Genomic DNA, 14371 nt, shown 5'->3' with positions numbered 1-14371 from the left:
GCCCATGGCCAGTAGAAGAAGAAAATCGCTAAAATTGCGCAACAATGGCGCAACAAGAATAAATCCAATAGTATCCGTTTATGCAGTCATTCAATCATCAACAATCCCGTCCCTCATCCACGAAACAATGCACCCTCACCGTACCATCCTCACTACCACTAACAACCCTCTCATCACTCAAGCCCACACAAGTAATAGGGCCTGTGTGGCCTGTCAGCGTCCTCTCATGTTTGCCCGTTCTGGGATCCCAGATCTTGATCGTCTTGTCCTCGGCCCCACTGACCAATCTAAGGGAATCGGCAGCAAGCGACCAGATGCCCTCGACATGGCCGAAGAAGCGGTGGACGCAGCGGCCAGAGGGCACGTGCCAAAGACGGATCGTGCCATCGAGGGAGCCAGTGAGCATGTAGGAGGGTGGTGACGGACGAGAGGGTTCGTCTGGGAAGAAACATGGTTCTTCGGGATGGTTGTAGTTGTGCGAAGAAGAAGACGAGGGTTGGGCGAAAGATTGGGTGGTATCGGAGGCGAGAGAGGCCGTGTCAGAAGTGTCGTTGTTTGCATTTGCGACGAAGTCGTCTTCGTCAATTTCAAAGGCTTGCGGAAGGGGAAGCACTTGTTGAACTTGGCCTACGTGGCCCTCGTATGTCTTGATACAGTGATGGGTGTCGAGATCCCAGAGCTTGACTGTCATGTCGTCGGATGCAGAGAAGAGAGTACGTGAAGGCAGATCAATTTTGACGGCATTGACCCAATCCGTGTGTCCCATTAGTGTGGTGCGCTTCATATTGCTAAAGTCGTGTACCACGATGGTATTATCAGAAGATCCAGATGCCAGGAGCTTGTCCGCCATATGCAGGCCAATTACACCATTGGTATGGCTAGTCAAGGTTTTGATTTCTTTGCCCGTCCGCCAATTCCAAATCTTGATTGTATTATCCAAGCTTCCGGTGATGAGTTTGCTGTCTTCAAACTGCAGGCACCGGATACCTTGGGTATGGCCGGTAAGTGTGCGTATTTCTTGGCCCGTCTTGATATCCCAGACTTTGACCGTGGCATCGTAAGAGCCCGTGATGAGAACCTCGTCATCGAACTGCAGGCACATGACGCCGTTGGTGTGGCCTCTGAAGGTGCGCGTTGAATAGCGTCCGTACTTCCAGTTGCTACCAACCTTGTATCGATCCTTGTAGACATCTTTCCACGGTCGTTTCTTGGGATGGTCAAAGTAGGTTGTGACTTGGTCTTGGTTTGCTTGGTTGCTGGTGCATGCTCGCTTGTTGGACGCCTCTGGTGAGGAGTCGTCTTCTGGTACAGAGCGCTTAGCACCAACATTGGCGCCAGAGTCTTGTGACAATCGATGAGCAAGTATGGCATGCGATTGGGAGGTTTCTGGTTGCGGGGTGATATTGGGCGACCACTCGTTGAGACCCCGTCCAGATGCGCGTAGTTGTATCCGTCTCTTCTCGTGCCGCAGACGACGTTGGTCGAGCAGCGGGAGCCCCCAGCCGCACTTTGTGCATTTCCTGTCAATGTGTTGCTCGCACATCTTGTGCCAAACGACGTCGTCATCTGCCAGTTGTCTCCACCTTCGGTTGACTTGCGAGGCCTTGCAGAGCGAGGTTGTGTCGAGGTAGCAGAGGATCTTGAAGCCCAGCTCGGTGGGGAGCGCGCCGAGGAAGTCGATCTTGATGAGATTGCGGACGGACGAGGATATGAAGGAGAGCTGAGGGAAACAGCACTGAGCGAGGATACCTTGCAGCATGAGGTTGCGATGGCGAGACGGGGCAGCGGAGAAGAGCGACCAGACATTGGCAATGCTCTGCTGGTCAGCCTGGGATTCCCTGCCGAGTTGCTCTTGTAGTTGCTCCATGGACGGCTCGTCTGCTTGTCGTCGACACAATAGATCGGGACGATGGCGGTAGCAGAACTTGGTGTTGGCAGTGGGCGGGCGCTCGTCTTGACCTGGGCTGTTGGCCCCGAGCGGATTGTACTGCTGAGGGATATGTTGTGCGAGATATGGCGTGATCATCTTCTCCATTTTCTTAGACTTGTTGGCCTGGGCTTCTTCAGCGTCGTCTGTACCGCCGTGCAAGTGTCTGGTCCGCTCCGAGAGCCCCTCGTGGTCGTGGCCCTGCATTAGAGCAGCGTGCGGGTCGGTGGATGTGGCGGCGGTGAAGTCGTCAGGCGAAGGGATGCGGGCGCGCCATGAGAGCCGCCTTTGCTTTGGGGTCGTGGTGGTGGTGGTCATGGTGGCGTGGGCGGTATGCGAGGCCATGTTCAATTCATGTGTCGCAGCGGCGGGCGTTGTCGAGATTCCGGGCCAATATCGCGTGCGAGCCCCAACTGTCTGGTTGTACCGGCGAATGCGGCGAAGCGAGTGTGACGGCGACTCGACAAAAGGTTGCGCAAGAATCCGTTAGGCGGAGGCGATGGTGGGCGCAAGAATAGGTTGAATGGCGCAATGCCAGCCCTTGATAGCATCTTCAGCACGCAATGCCAATGTCTCCGCAGTGGTGGACCCTGCTCCCTGTTCCTAATGCAGCCCTAGCCCCCGCCAAGCCCCTCCCGGAAGCACGATCCTAGCCCGCAGCTGTCATGCTTCACGTACCCCAGCCTTTTGCATCCTTCCCTCCACCACGACTCCACCGGCACTACGGCCACTATGCTTGACATAAGCCCTCGTCGTCGCCAACATCATGGCCTCTCCACCCTCTCCTGCATCTCCCACCAGCAGTGGCGCTGCCTCTAGAACGTCTTTGGACCAGGACCAGACCCAGTCCCTCACTCTCGAGCATCTCGTCAACCACTTCGTCGCCGCCAAACGCGCACTCAACACCCAGACGGTACTATGGCGAGCCACCGAAATCGTAAACACGGCACGTGACCTCTTGGAAGAGAACGCGGTCGTCGCTGCGAAGAACACATCCATACGCAACATAGTGGAGCAGCAGGTGGATGCTCTGGAAGCCGTCCGCCGCGGCATAGACGTGGTTGAGGCTGAGGTGCAGGCCGAGTACAAGCAGCTGCTCCACGACGTCGACACGTCCTTTGCCGGTCTCAACTCTACCCTCGCTGTACTCCGCGAAACACCCATCGAAGCCGCCTTGCAGCCTCAGGGCACTCCGCAGAAGCATCTCTACGACTTCATCGACAGCGCCGCTGTCTCCAACCTCCAGACCGCACTGCGCGCCTGCATAGACCGCTATACCGACGCCCATGCCGCCCTCGATGAGAGCTGTCGTGACTTTGATACAAGCCTCGACAACATCTACTCTTCCATCGAGAACGTGCCCACAACACCCGCAACCACGTCTACTCCGAGTCCTATACCAAGCCTATACCACAACCTCGAGGGCCACGCAAAGGAAGCTGCCCAGGCATTCCAGTCGCTTGTACAACACTACGATCTATGCATAACAGCCTTGCGTCATACAGAAGGAGGTTCCGCCGCTGCTACACAAGCTACAGGAGATGCGCCAGTCCACTCCGGGGATGATGGTGCCGCACCGCCTGAGCCCATGAGCGAAGAAGAGCGCCGCGACATGCTAAACGTTTTGCAAAAGGACGCGCAGGAAGTGGAAGACGTCGTCAACGAGATCCAGGAACGAGGCTCTGAAATGACCTTCCTCCTCGGCCAGATCGAGAACCACATCCGCCACGTCCGCAGCGAATCCTCAGCTCTCTCAAGCATACTCGAGATGGTGTCGCAAGTTACTGGCCAAGTCAAGGGTCATATCGTTACCTCACGCTCTTTCTATGCTTCGTGGCTGCAAGACACGCGGCCCAGCCTAATCAGCGGCATCGAAGATTGGGAGAATCAGCGCGACTTCTACGAGCGCTTCGATCTTGCCTATGCCGAGCTCCTCGTTGAGATCTCGTCACGCCGACGACGGCACGAAAAGGCGAAACGGAAAGCCGAAGAAGCGCAAAAGGAGCTGGATAGACTGCGGCTTGAAGATGAGCGCGCAAGGGAGCAGTTTACCTTGGCTCAGGGCGACTACTTACCCTTAGACATCTGGCCGGGTCTGAAAGATCCACCGCGCCAGTACCAAGTCACAGTCGTGCCAACTTCTGTAGAGGAAGAGCATGAGGACGAAGCCCAAGAGATGGATGGTGTACGGAGTATACCACAGCTAGGCAGAACTGTCGTTGAGAGGGCTCTCACGCGGGTCAAACGGCGAATGTAGTTGGTTGGTGTTATATAGATATATGTCATGTACGTCCTACTCCGGCTTCCGTCCGTGTATAAAGTAGAATGGAATATACATGTGTACATCCCTTCTCCTGATATCCGCAACCACTTTGGCAATCATAACCCGGCACTCGGATTCAGTCCAGCCCATGACCTTGCCCAAGAGGCCGAATGTGTAGGGTTCTATGCCCATAGACATGTGCTCGCGTTGGTAGCGGCCGATCTCCTTGAACTTCGCGTCCTTGGCCCAGGGTCCAATAGGGACCTACATACCTTGTTAGCATACTGTGCAGATTGGTTTAGCTTGCATGTATACATACCTTGATAAGCTTTTCGTGTACGTCGACGAACCCCGCATCCGTCATCCTCTGCTTCAGGGTATGCCCTGCGCGGATGTCCCTGCCGAACTTTTTAGCGGCATCGAGACACAGGTCCTGCCACTTCAACATGTCGACTGCCAAGTCTATAGTCCCGTCGTCGCATTCACACAGCGCGAGCGGTTCCTGAAATTCTACATAACCGCCGGGCTTGGTGTGTGTAAACGTCTGCTGGACGAGCTTGTCCCAATCGGCGATGCTACCAGACATGGTACGGCAGTGGATAAAGTCAAAGGCCTCGTCGGGACTGTAGACCCATTCGGATTCGGCATCGTCAATGTAAAACTTGACGTTGGGCGGTACCCATGTCGGCTGGATGGGACTGAGATCGGTGCCTATGACCTGAGCGCCTGGGTGCTCGTCGGCAAAGTCTATGGCCCAAATGCCAGTGCCGGTACCAATGTCAAGGACACGCTGGGGAGCGGGTGGAATAGGCGCATCGTAGAGTTTGCCGCCTAGGATAAGCAGAAATATGTGGTGTAGCAAGTCGAGGCGATCCTGCTCCTGTTCGTCGTTCGGTAGGATGTAAGCACCCGAGCGATAGCCGTGGTAGCGTCGCCCATTGGAGTATTCGTAATTCAGAATTGTCGACGCAATAGACGTTGATGCCGTCGACTCGCTGCCGAACGCCGAGTCGCTGTCACTATTACTCGCCGTATCAACATCGAGATGCAGTACGGATTCCAGGTTTCCCTGAGGAGCTGATTCATCGGGTGGGGCGGCCGACATGCTGTGTTCTTTTCCAAGAGCTCTCATGCGCTCGCGGGGTCAGGCCAACCCTTATATCTTCCACCTCTCTACATTCGTCGCGGCAAGGCCGTGAGTTCCAAAATGCCGGGTCTTCACACACCCACTCTATGCCATAACCAGTGTGGAAGTGATCACTTGCCTTAGCGACATGTAGGATCTCAATCTAGTCAAAAGAGCGCTTTGCCGCGTGTTCATTTCTTTTTCGCTCTGACAGCCAGCCATCATGTCTCTACCCGTCCTGTGCGTTCTGGCATACTTTGGGTTTCTCGTCGCACGTGTCTTTTACCGCCTATATTTCCACCCACTATCGCGCTTTCCTGGACCGAGGATAGCGGCTGTTTCAAGCTGGTACGAGGCCTATTACGAGATAGTGTTGAAAGGGCAGTACTCTAGACAGATTTCCAAGCTACACGACGAGTATGGACCTATCGTACGAGTGACGCCTGATGAGCTACACATACGAGATCCTTCTTTTTACGAACAAGTCTACGCCAAGAATCTCCATCTTGACAAGGAAGGATGGGACAAAAGGTTTGGGTGTGCGGGCGGCCTGCTTCCCACTGTCAATGCCGAGCAACACAAGCGACGCCGGGCAGCCGTGGCTCATATGTATGATCTTTGCACTGCGACGTCAGATACCAAAAAGACTAACACCTGCCATCAGGTTCTCGCGTCGCTCAATTCTTGACTTCATTCACATCATCTATCGCCATGTCGACACTCTTTCTGTGCGGATGCAAGAGTTTGAGGGTTCCGCAGAGCCGCTCAATCTTTCTCATGCCTTTCCCGCCCTGACCGGCGACATCATCATGGATTACTTCTTCGGCTTCAACTACAATCAACTTAAACATCCCAACTTTGAGTCCTTTCATGACGCTTTCATCAAGATTGGCGGCGTAGGACACGTCGCTACACAATTTCCCATGATACTTCCGGTAGGATATATCTATGGATCAGAATTTAGTCAAACGACACAGAAAGCTGATTGTTGTTCTAGGTCATGAATAGTATTCCTGATCGAATCACCGCTTGGCTCCAGCCAGCAGCAAAGTCAATACTCAAGTTCAAGCAGGTACGTAACAGCCACTTCTCTCCCCATCTCCTTCGTACCGTGTTATATCAGCCTAACACGGAAGATAGGATAACTGGCATCTCATTGCGCGAACTCTCGAAGGCGAAGAAATAAAATCCAACGACGCAAAGAAAACCATATTCCAAGAGATCCTCAGCTCCAAGCTCCCAGATTCAGACAAAACACACAAACGTCTTGCAGATGAGGCGCAAATCATCATCGGTGGCGGCGTCGAAACAACCGCCTTCTCGCTCTCCACAGCAGCTTTCCACATCATCAACACCCCACGTATCTACGAGCGCTTGCATAGAGAGCTCGTCGAAGCCTTCCCCAACCGAGATGTACTGGAACTGGGTCCGCTAGAGAAGATGCCCTATTTCAAAGCCATCATCATGGAGACAGCGCGAATGTCGTACGGACTAAGTGCAAGGAATCCTAGGACGCACAAGACACCCTTGAAGTATGGACAGTGGGTGATTCCCGCAAATACCTGCATCGTAAGTAATTCACCTCCACTTGATGATCCACTTGCGCTTCTGCTGCTGACTAGCATGTCACAAAGTCCATGACTATTCCTGACGTCTCGCAAGATGAAACGATTTTCCCTTCTTCTCACGAATTCATTCCAGAGCGCTGGCTCGATGATCCCAAGACACCCGAGGGTATTCCTTTGGAGCGCTTCATGGTCTCCTTCGGAAGAGGAACCAGATCTTGTTTGGGCATCAACTTGGCTTACATCGAATTGTACCTCACGTTGGGCATGATGTTCAGGCGATACAAGTTTGAGCTACATGAGAGCGATGTCGAGGACGTTACACTGGCGCATGACTTCTTCATTCCCGTGGCGAAGCTGGACAGCAAAGGGTTGAGGGTTTTGGTTAAGAGAACGGGAGACTGAAGTGTTAGTTGGTGCTTGTGGGTTGAATTGCGTCCCAAACTTTTGCTATTTGGAGCGGCAACAAGGTTTGATGATATACACCATCATTTGAACCTTGAGAATACCTTGAATTCCTGCTATATGCCGTGAGGGACATGAGATGCTTACATAGATTCTACTCTAATTACATCAACAATCCACCGCCATCCGTCCTCACCATAAACCCATCGGCGTTGTAGTCTCTCAGCAACCCCAAGTACGTCTCCGCTACATCTTCCGGTCTTCCAACCCTCCCCGTCGCCATCTTGCCCTCCATAGCTTTCATAATCGCCGCCTTCTGCTCCTGCGGATAATGATCCCAAAGTTCTGTTTCCACCGCTCCAGGATTCACACCATTAACACGAATAGGTTTCATATCGAGAGCTAGACCGCGCACCATGGAGTGCCCACCTCCAGCATACGAACCGACGACACTCCAGTTGGGAATCGGCTTCTCGGACACGGCGCCCGTGGTGATGATGTAGGAGGATTTGTAGGACTGGACAAGGTAGTTGGGGAGGTGTTTTCCCAGGAGGAGAGGGGCGAAGAAACGGAGTTGGCCTGCGGCTACGATTTTCGACATTGTCATATCGCTCAAGTTCATCTCTGCCAGCTTATCTCCTGCGGTGTAGACGACGTGGTCGAGTTTTCCCTCTGGCATGCTGCCTACTGTCTTATCCAAAAGCGTCTTCAGTTCTTGTTCCAGCGTGTCCGGTTTTCCCAGGTCAACGGTAAGACCCCAAATGCGGGGATTGCTGGAGTCGGCTGCTGATGGGTAGGCATCCTTGAGTTTGGACACAGCATTGTCCACGCGTGACTTATTTGACGAACTGATAGTCACTAAAGCTCCGTTTTCGAGGCATGCTTCTGCTACACTGTAGCCGAGGCCTGACGTTCCGCCGATCACTAGGATGCGTGATCTCTCTAGTTTATTGGTGTAGCGCTTTTGGTCCGTCATGATTCTGTCTTGATGTGTGTAGGTGGATATGAGCTCAATAGGTGGTATGTTTTGGTTGCTTCCTGTTGAGTAGGTAACTTGTTCCTAGATTTTTGTTATGTTGGTCGTAGTGGAGGTTGATATAAATCGAGTGTTGTATTATGTTGTTGTTCACATTAGCAGCACAGAGGGCGATTCATGTATATATAGCTATACGCAGCTATTTTCACGTCGGCGTCCCAGCACGGCACTTGCATCATTGTACCAAAAGGTAGTCGATGTCCTTATCTCCGGCCAGTGCGGACTTTGTTCATTACAAACGGTGACGTTAGTGGAGGAATAGCGGGTGGAGAAAAGACGCTATATGTTAGAGCCTATTTTACCGCCCCACGTAATTGGAGAAAACGGCTTTGGATCTTGACGTTTCTCTGCATGGAGATAAACGGATATAAATCGTTACTTTTATTCGGGTACAGCCGTCATGCATTACAAATTGATAGGTGCAAAGTTTGACTTGACACGATTATATTTTTCTACTACATGCGCCATCTCAGGTACGAGTGGTCTCAATCAGAGACGTGCAGTAGGGCCGCGCTGATGGCGGCAACTACTAGGCTAGCGCTGTTAAGCAGCGTCGGACCTTGGGGCGTGTATATGTAGTTAAGTCTTCTGGAGACTTGAATGCGTTCAAAGCTTATTCTCTTCAGAGGGCCGTGTTTTGGTAGTCGATCACATTGTCCACATGGTGTTGATCTGCTTTCGCTTGACCTAGAGAGATTGTCAGTACGCTTTGTAATGCACAAGTACGGTGAAAGGTGGGAATTGTATGAACTTACCAAAGGCGCGACAAACAAGACTCCAACAAACAATCCAACAACAGTAAGAAGCATGGAAATCTTGTTAAAGCCCTTGCCCAAGATATCAAAGGCAAAACTGGGTGCAACTCGTGTACCGAAAATATCCAAGCCATAGGCAAAGACCAGACTGGTGCTTTCAATTCCGCTCTCGCTCGTGATGATGTTCTCGATACCCAGAACTTCGTACTTGTGGGTAAGGTGCCATTTCGGGTCGAAGTTGATGACAGGTGTATACTTGACGAGACCTTCAGAAGCTTCTTGCGCAGTAGGATCACGGCCGACTGGTCGGCGAGGATCAATGACCGTCCGTGGAATACCAATGATAGCGTTGACTGCAGGTACAGTCACAAGGAGTTCGCGACTGGTGATACCCTGTCTGGTTTGCGTAACACTCATGTGTGTAATCTCTGTTGGTACCTGATAACTCTGAGATATCACATAAGGCTTCGCGGCATCTCCGTTCGAGCCAGAGGGTTGCACAGTGGAAGAGTTAGATGTAGCGCCCAATGGTCCTCTGTCGTCAGGGAGAGGAGATTCGTAAAGATCAGAAACGACAAGCTGGTAGCCACGAGATGAAGCACCAGATGCAGCATCGATAGTCAGCGCGTACGCAAACCAATTCTCTGAGACGGTCGCCGGAATGGGTCTTGTGGTATCAACATCGTTGTGTGACATAGTGTGTAGTACTTGTCCGGATGCAGAGTCAATCAAGTAGATGGAAGCGGACCGCGCAGATTCAACGACTGCCGTAACTAGGACAAGGTTGGGGTTCAGGTACTTGTATAGTACCCTCCTGTCTCCTAGCACTTTGCCAATAGACGCAACGGGATCCTTGACTGGTCGGGCGACGTAGCCAGCGATCTTCTCTCCAACAGGTGGCGTGAAACTCCATACTGGTTCGGAACCAGGCTTACTTTCCAGATAGCCTTTCAGAGTACCGTCAACCAAGGTAAAAGAAACAAGCTCTTGTCCCTTGGCAGCGAGGGGAACCTCAACCTTGATCTTGTCGGGAGAAATAAGGCCACCAGTCGTCGAATTGATGAACAGCGAGCCCTGGAAGTTGGCATCCCTCACTTCAACGTAGCCACTGTGTGCCTTCAGAGTCGGATTTTGGAAGCTTGTATCGGGCGCAAACTGGCCAAGGTCCATGTTCCACATGACCTTGCCCCGCGATCCAACATCGAGGGCAGCGATGCGACCCGTCTTGGTGGCGACGACAACCAGTTTGTGGAAGCCAAAGGTATCTTGTTGTATATCGTCGACTGTGGTTTCCTTGGGCTTGCCAACCACACTACCCAAAATGCGCTGGGGAATATTCTGCGCCCATTCTGGGAAGTACTTCAGATCTTCAATATGCCTCTGCACACGGTGGATGTAAGCGGAGACGAGGTTACGGTGGCTCTCATCGGCAAGTGCTTGTGCCAAGGCCTCCTCCTCAGGAAGGCCGGCCCAGACTGCAGAGACAGTGCCCGACAAAAACTCGGGCCGGGTCCAGGCGATTTCATCGTTTCGCAGGAGTGCCCACTGTCCGTTGGAGTACAGGACAGCGGACCGTACAGCGCTAGCGACGCCAGACTTCAGGACAACCTCAGACTGACCATGCACAGGGTAGGCGCCCGCAAGTGTCGGAGAGCCCCTGACATTCCAGCGACCTAATACGCCGTGCGAAACAGAAGAGAAGACAGTGACTTCGTCTTCGGTAAGCCTGGTGAAGTAGACGTTGGCGTCGGATGTGCTTGTAGCAAATGTTCCCTTCGTCTTAAGCTCTGGGAGGCTGTAGGCTTTGGAGATGGTTTGCTTGTTGAGGTCGACGTGGTAGACTTCGGCGGAATGACCGACGGCGGTTTGGTATTCGACGAGGAAATGGGCGAGCGAGTTGATGTGGTTGGGAGCATGCAGGACGATGCTCTCTACTACTTCGTCGCCTGGCGTGTTAAAGGTCGACACAGCCTTGGAGCCGATGATGTTCACTTTCAGCACTTTGTTCGCCTTGTCGGTCCACGCCAGTAGTGGGGCAGCTGTGTTGGCTCCAGCGAACAGGATGCGGTCGCGCGAGGAGATCTCAGTGTCGGAGTTGAGGGTGTATTGGTCAAGCTTCTTGCCGGTAATGGGGTTGAGGGACGTGACGCGGAGCTTGGAGCCTCCGAGCAGGGGCGTGTGGAGGGCGATGTAGTAGATGGTGGTGGGTGAGGTCGAGACCTGGAAGGGCGTATCTCCGCTGTGAAGAAGTCAGCGTTTACTACATGTCGGTGTTTTGGCATAGCTACCTGGTATCCTCAAAGGTCCATTTGGCGCGACCAGTCTTGCCATCGAGCCTCTTGACACTGCTGCTGCCGTCGGTAGTAAGGACAATGGCGTCTTTGGCCGCGCTGATGGTCATGCCATCTTCCTGCTCCAGTATCTCGAGATCCTCGACTGCGGCGCCCTCGACGCTAGTCTCCCACACGAGCCGGCCATCCGAAGCACTCCATGCCGTTACGCGGTTTCCAACAGCGCTGATGACGGTATCCTGCTCGTTTCCCGAGCGCAGGTGTCCTTTTTGGCCGGGCTGCGAGGCCAAGTGTTGGCGCCAGACCAATGCGCCGTCCTTGGGGTTGATAGCGCCGATGGTCTGGTTCTGCGAGATGGAATACAGCAGAGACGCCTTGGAGCCGGCATAGGGCTTCTGGAAGAAGGTGGCCTCTGGTGCAGGAAGGCCTAGCAGCGCATAGTGGAAGTCAATGTGATAAGCGTCGTCCTCGAAGATGGCAGCTGCCGGAGCGAGACATGCTGCAAGGGCAATGGCCGCATGGAAACGCATGGTCGGGTGGAATTGCAGCTCGTCGTCGGCGTCGTCGTCGTTCGGCTACTATCCACCATGTGTCGGCTTCACAGCACACACCTCTGCAGTGCCCTGGCGCACGTGCCAGACCTGCTCCGGATCACGGGACCCTTATTGGGTGCCCTGCTCCCTAGCCTTGGAACATGGAACATGGAACATGGAACCGCCAGCCCAGCCTTTTCACGACTCAGTTGCAGGCGGCGTCGGGGAACCGGGTCGTCTCCATGGGCCATAATTACGTCGACTGTGATGCTTGCTCGACAGCCTTGCGAACCCTTCTTGTGCACGACTCGATACAAGGACCACGCTATCATAGATTGGAGCTTGTCCCGACGCCCTGGCTTCGTTTCGCGACTGGCCACGACGTCTTCGTCTCCTTCCCTCTCCCAGCATCTCGGCGCTTTGTTTTTTTGGCATAATTACGGGCTGTACGGGCTGCACCCCAGAGCCGAACACCTAGCATATCTCCTGCTAAGCCCTACCAAGTCTACTGCATGCATGTGCCTTCGCTACCTTCTTCTCGACTGCTCCCTGATTATCGCGACGCCGTTTCCCTCTCCCACCTCGACCTTCACGTGACGGGAAAAATCTGCCCCCAGCCCCCCAACCTCGCGCTTCAAACAGGTGAGTTACACAAACTTGCCCGCGCATGCATGCAGTCGAGCTGCTCTGATGGCTCGTTGATTGATGCATCCAAGCCTGCTTTTCTCTGATTGGGCCCAGCTTGATCTAGAAATACATGCGCTGACAAGTGTGGTTGGCCCAGAGCGCAGTACGACGCGCACCGCCCGACTCAGCTCGCTGGTACAGACGCAGTGTCCAAGCAGCACGGCGACTGTGACCGCTTAGCCTCTGCTAGACGACGGCGATTTTGAGCCGCTCGTCCCTCTGTGGCACACACCGCCACAGAAGGCGGCGAGGAGCACTTCTCGTCATTTTCCTCCTGGCCTCGCAGCAAGCTGCTCGCTCACGCAAATCCACAGCATGTCGCAACGGGAGTACCACATAGTCGTCCTTGGTTCTGGTAAGCTAGTTAGACACCGCCAGCAACTAGAAGACAGCTGACGACGGTGGCGCTACAGGTGGAGTCGGAAAGAGCTGCCTAACAGGTAAGGTTACCGCCTCGAGTGCTCGCCATTGTTACAGAATGCTGACCCCTTCAAAGCGCAATTCGTGCAGAATGTATGGATAGAGAGTTATGATCCTACCATCGAAGACTCGTACCGCAAGGTGCTTGATGTTGACGTGCGTCTGCTTCAAGTTGCTCTCGTTACCCCGTCGCTGACCCACTCCAGGGCCGCCATGTCATCCTGGAGATTCTAGACACTGCAGGCACCGAGCAATTCAGTAAGTCTTGACAGATGCCCCATGCACCCAGAAACCATGACTAATCTCAAGTAGCTGCCATGAGGTAACATACCGTCCGAGGCTCATTACAGCTCAAGACTTACACTCGATAGGGAACTATATATGAAAACCGGTCAGGGGTTCCTTCTGGTCTTCAGCATAACGTCGGCGTCTTCTTTCTGGGAACTGGCAGAGCTTCGGGAGCAGATACGACGAATAAAGGAAGATAGCAACGTTCCCATGGTCCTCATCGGCAACAAGTCAGATCTAGAAGATGACCGAGCAGTGCCACGCCCACGAGCCTTTGCAATCTCGCGTGAGTGGAATATACCGTACTTTGAAACCAGTGCTCGGAGAAGAGCAAACGTGGACGAGGCCTTTGTCGACCTCTGCAGGCAAATCATCCGCAAAGATCAACAGGAACGGTCGCGCATGGCCCCACCCGACTCACCGAGGCCTGGTCCAAGGTCCCGGACGCATACTGGAAGACCCAAGCGCAAGGGACACAGACCGCATTGCACCATCCTTTAAGTTACGATACCCTACAACGGACGACTGTACGAGTGGCAGTGGGCTTGCTGGTACAGGCGCTGTCATGACTCCATTCGCACCGTTCCTTCCAAGTTTCTCGGTTTAGATTTTTGGTACCATAGAGGTATTAGATCATCCGCTCACAGCGGCAATTAATCCCCATTCATCATGGTTCTTCTGCCACATTCGCGTATCCTGAATTTGCCATCGGTCGCGTGAGGTTTTCGGTGGTTGTTCGTATGAAGGTTAGACTTGTGTACATGTAGTCCAGATGTCGGCACGGACGCGACAAGTACACCTGTCCTCGCCCCTTGCCCCCACTTGGGCGAAGCTGCCAGGTTACTGCGGGTGGAGCCATCTCGATGAGCTCTTTTCATGACGTGTTGGCTATCTGCATACGGCAATTTGTCTGCTTCCAGGCCACAGTATGCTTCCTGTGCAGCGGAGTAAACCCCTCCGGGACCAAGTACCTTCCGGAACCGACGCCTATGGAACTCAGCTGGCCCTGCATTGCTACGGCGACCGCCTACTCTCGGGCTGAAACACGAGCGCGTGACATTTACGACTGTCCTGC

At 53.6% G+C, this 14371-nt stretch overlaps 7 protein-coding genes across 7 annotated transcripts; 3 read left to right on the top strand and 4 right to left on the bottom strand.

The window, feature by feature from the left end:
- Positions 1-97: 97 nt before the first annotated feature.
- On the bottom strand, positions 98-2245 carry J4E82_004866 (uncharacterized protein; the record flags this gene model as incomplete). Its single annotated transcript, XM_051731140.1, has 1 exon — positions 98-2245. One exon carries the CDS (start codon positions 2243-2245, stop codon positions 98-100), a length of 2148 nt encoding a protein of 715 aa, XP_051589075.1.
- A 448-nt stretch (positions 2246-2693) lies between these two features.
- On the top strand, positions 2694-4184 carry J4E82_004865 (uncharacterized protein; the record flags this gene model as incomplete). Its single annotated transcript, XM_051731139.1, has 1 exon — positions 2694-4184. The coding sequence occupies one exon, from the start codon at positions 2694-2696 to the stop codon at positions 4182-4184; it is 1491 nt and encodes a 496-aa protein (XP_051589074.1).
- A 36-nt stretch (positions 4185-4220) lies between these two features.
- Positions 4221-5295, bottom strand: J4E82_004864 (uncharacterized protein; the record flags this gene model as incomplete). Its single annotated transcript, XM_051731138.1, has 2 exons — positions 4221-4454; positions 4510-5295. The coding sequence occupies 2 exons, from the start codon at positions 5293-5295 to the stop codon at positions 4221-4223; spliced, it is 1020 nt and encodes a 339-aa protein (XP_051589073.1).
- Positions 5296-5539: 244 nt separating this feature from the next.
- Positions 5540-7286, top strand: J4E82_004863 (uncharacterized protein; the record flags this gene model as incomplete). The annotated part of the gene is made up of 5 exons (XM_051731137.1): positions 5540-5925; positions 5981-6251; positions 6314-6388; positions 6457-6885; positions 6951-7286. The coding sequence occupies 5 exons, from the start codon at positions 5540-5542 to the stop codon at positions 7284-7286; spliced, it is 1497 nt and encodes a 498-aa protein (XP_051589072.1).
- A 163-nt stretch (positions 7287-7449) lies between these two features.
- Positions 7450-8262, bottom strand: J4E82_004862 (uncharacterized protein; the record flags this gene model as incomplete). The annotated part of the gene is made up of 1 exon (XM_051731136.1): positions 7450-8262. One exon carries the CDS (start codon positions 8260-8262, stop codon positions 7450-7452), a length of 813 nt encoding a protein of 270 aa, XP_051589071.1.
- Positions 8263-8970: 708 nt separating this feature from the next.
- J4E82_004861 (uncharacterized protein) lies at positions 8971-11898 on the bottom strand (the record flags this gene model as incomplete). The annotated part of the gene is made up of 3 exons (XM_051731135.1): positions 8971-9009; positions 9078-11316; positions 11366-11898. 3 exons carry the CDS (start codon positions 11896-11898, stop codon positions 8971-8973), a joined length of 2811 nt encoding a protein of 936 aa, XP_051589070.1.
- A 1427-nt stretch (positions 11899-13325) lies between these two features.
- Positions 13326-13797, top strand: J4E82_004860 (uncharacterized protein; the record flags this gene model as incomplete). The annotated part of the gene is made up of 2 exons (XM_051731134.1): positions 13326-13330; positions 13380-13797. The coding sequence occupies 2 exons, from the start codon at positions 13326-13328 to the stop codon at positions 13795-13797; spliced, it is 423 nt and encodes a 140-aa protein (XP_051589069.1).
- Between the last annotated feature and the right edge of the window lie 574 nt (positions 13798-14371).

This window comes from Alternaria postmessia (assembly GCF_024291825.1).
Source record: "Alternaria postmessia strain BMP 2775 chromosome Unknown scaffold_24, whole genome shotgun sequence".
NCBI classification, from domain to species: domain Eukaryota; kingdom Fungi; phylum Ascomycota; class Dothideomycetes; order Pleosporales; family Pleosporaceae; genus Alternaria; species Alternaria postmessia.
This window is presented reverse-complemented; position numbering and strand designations above follow the sequence as displayed.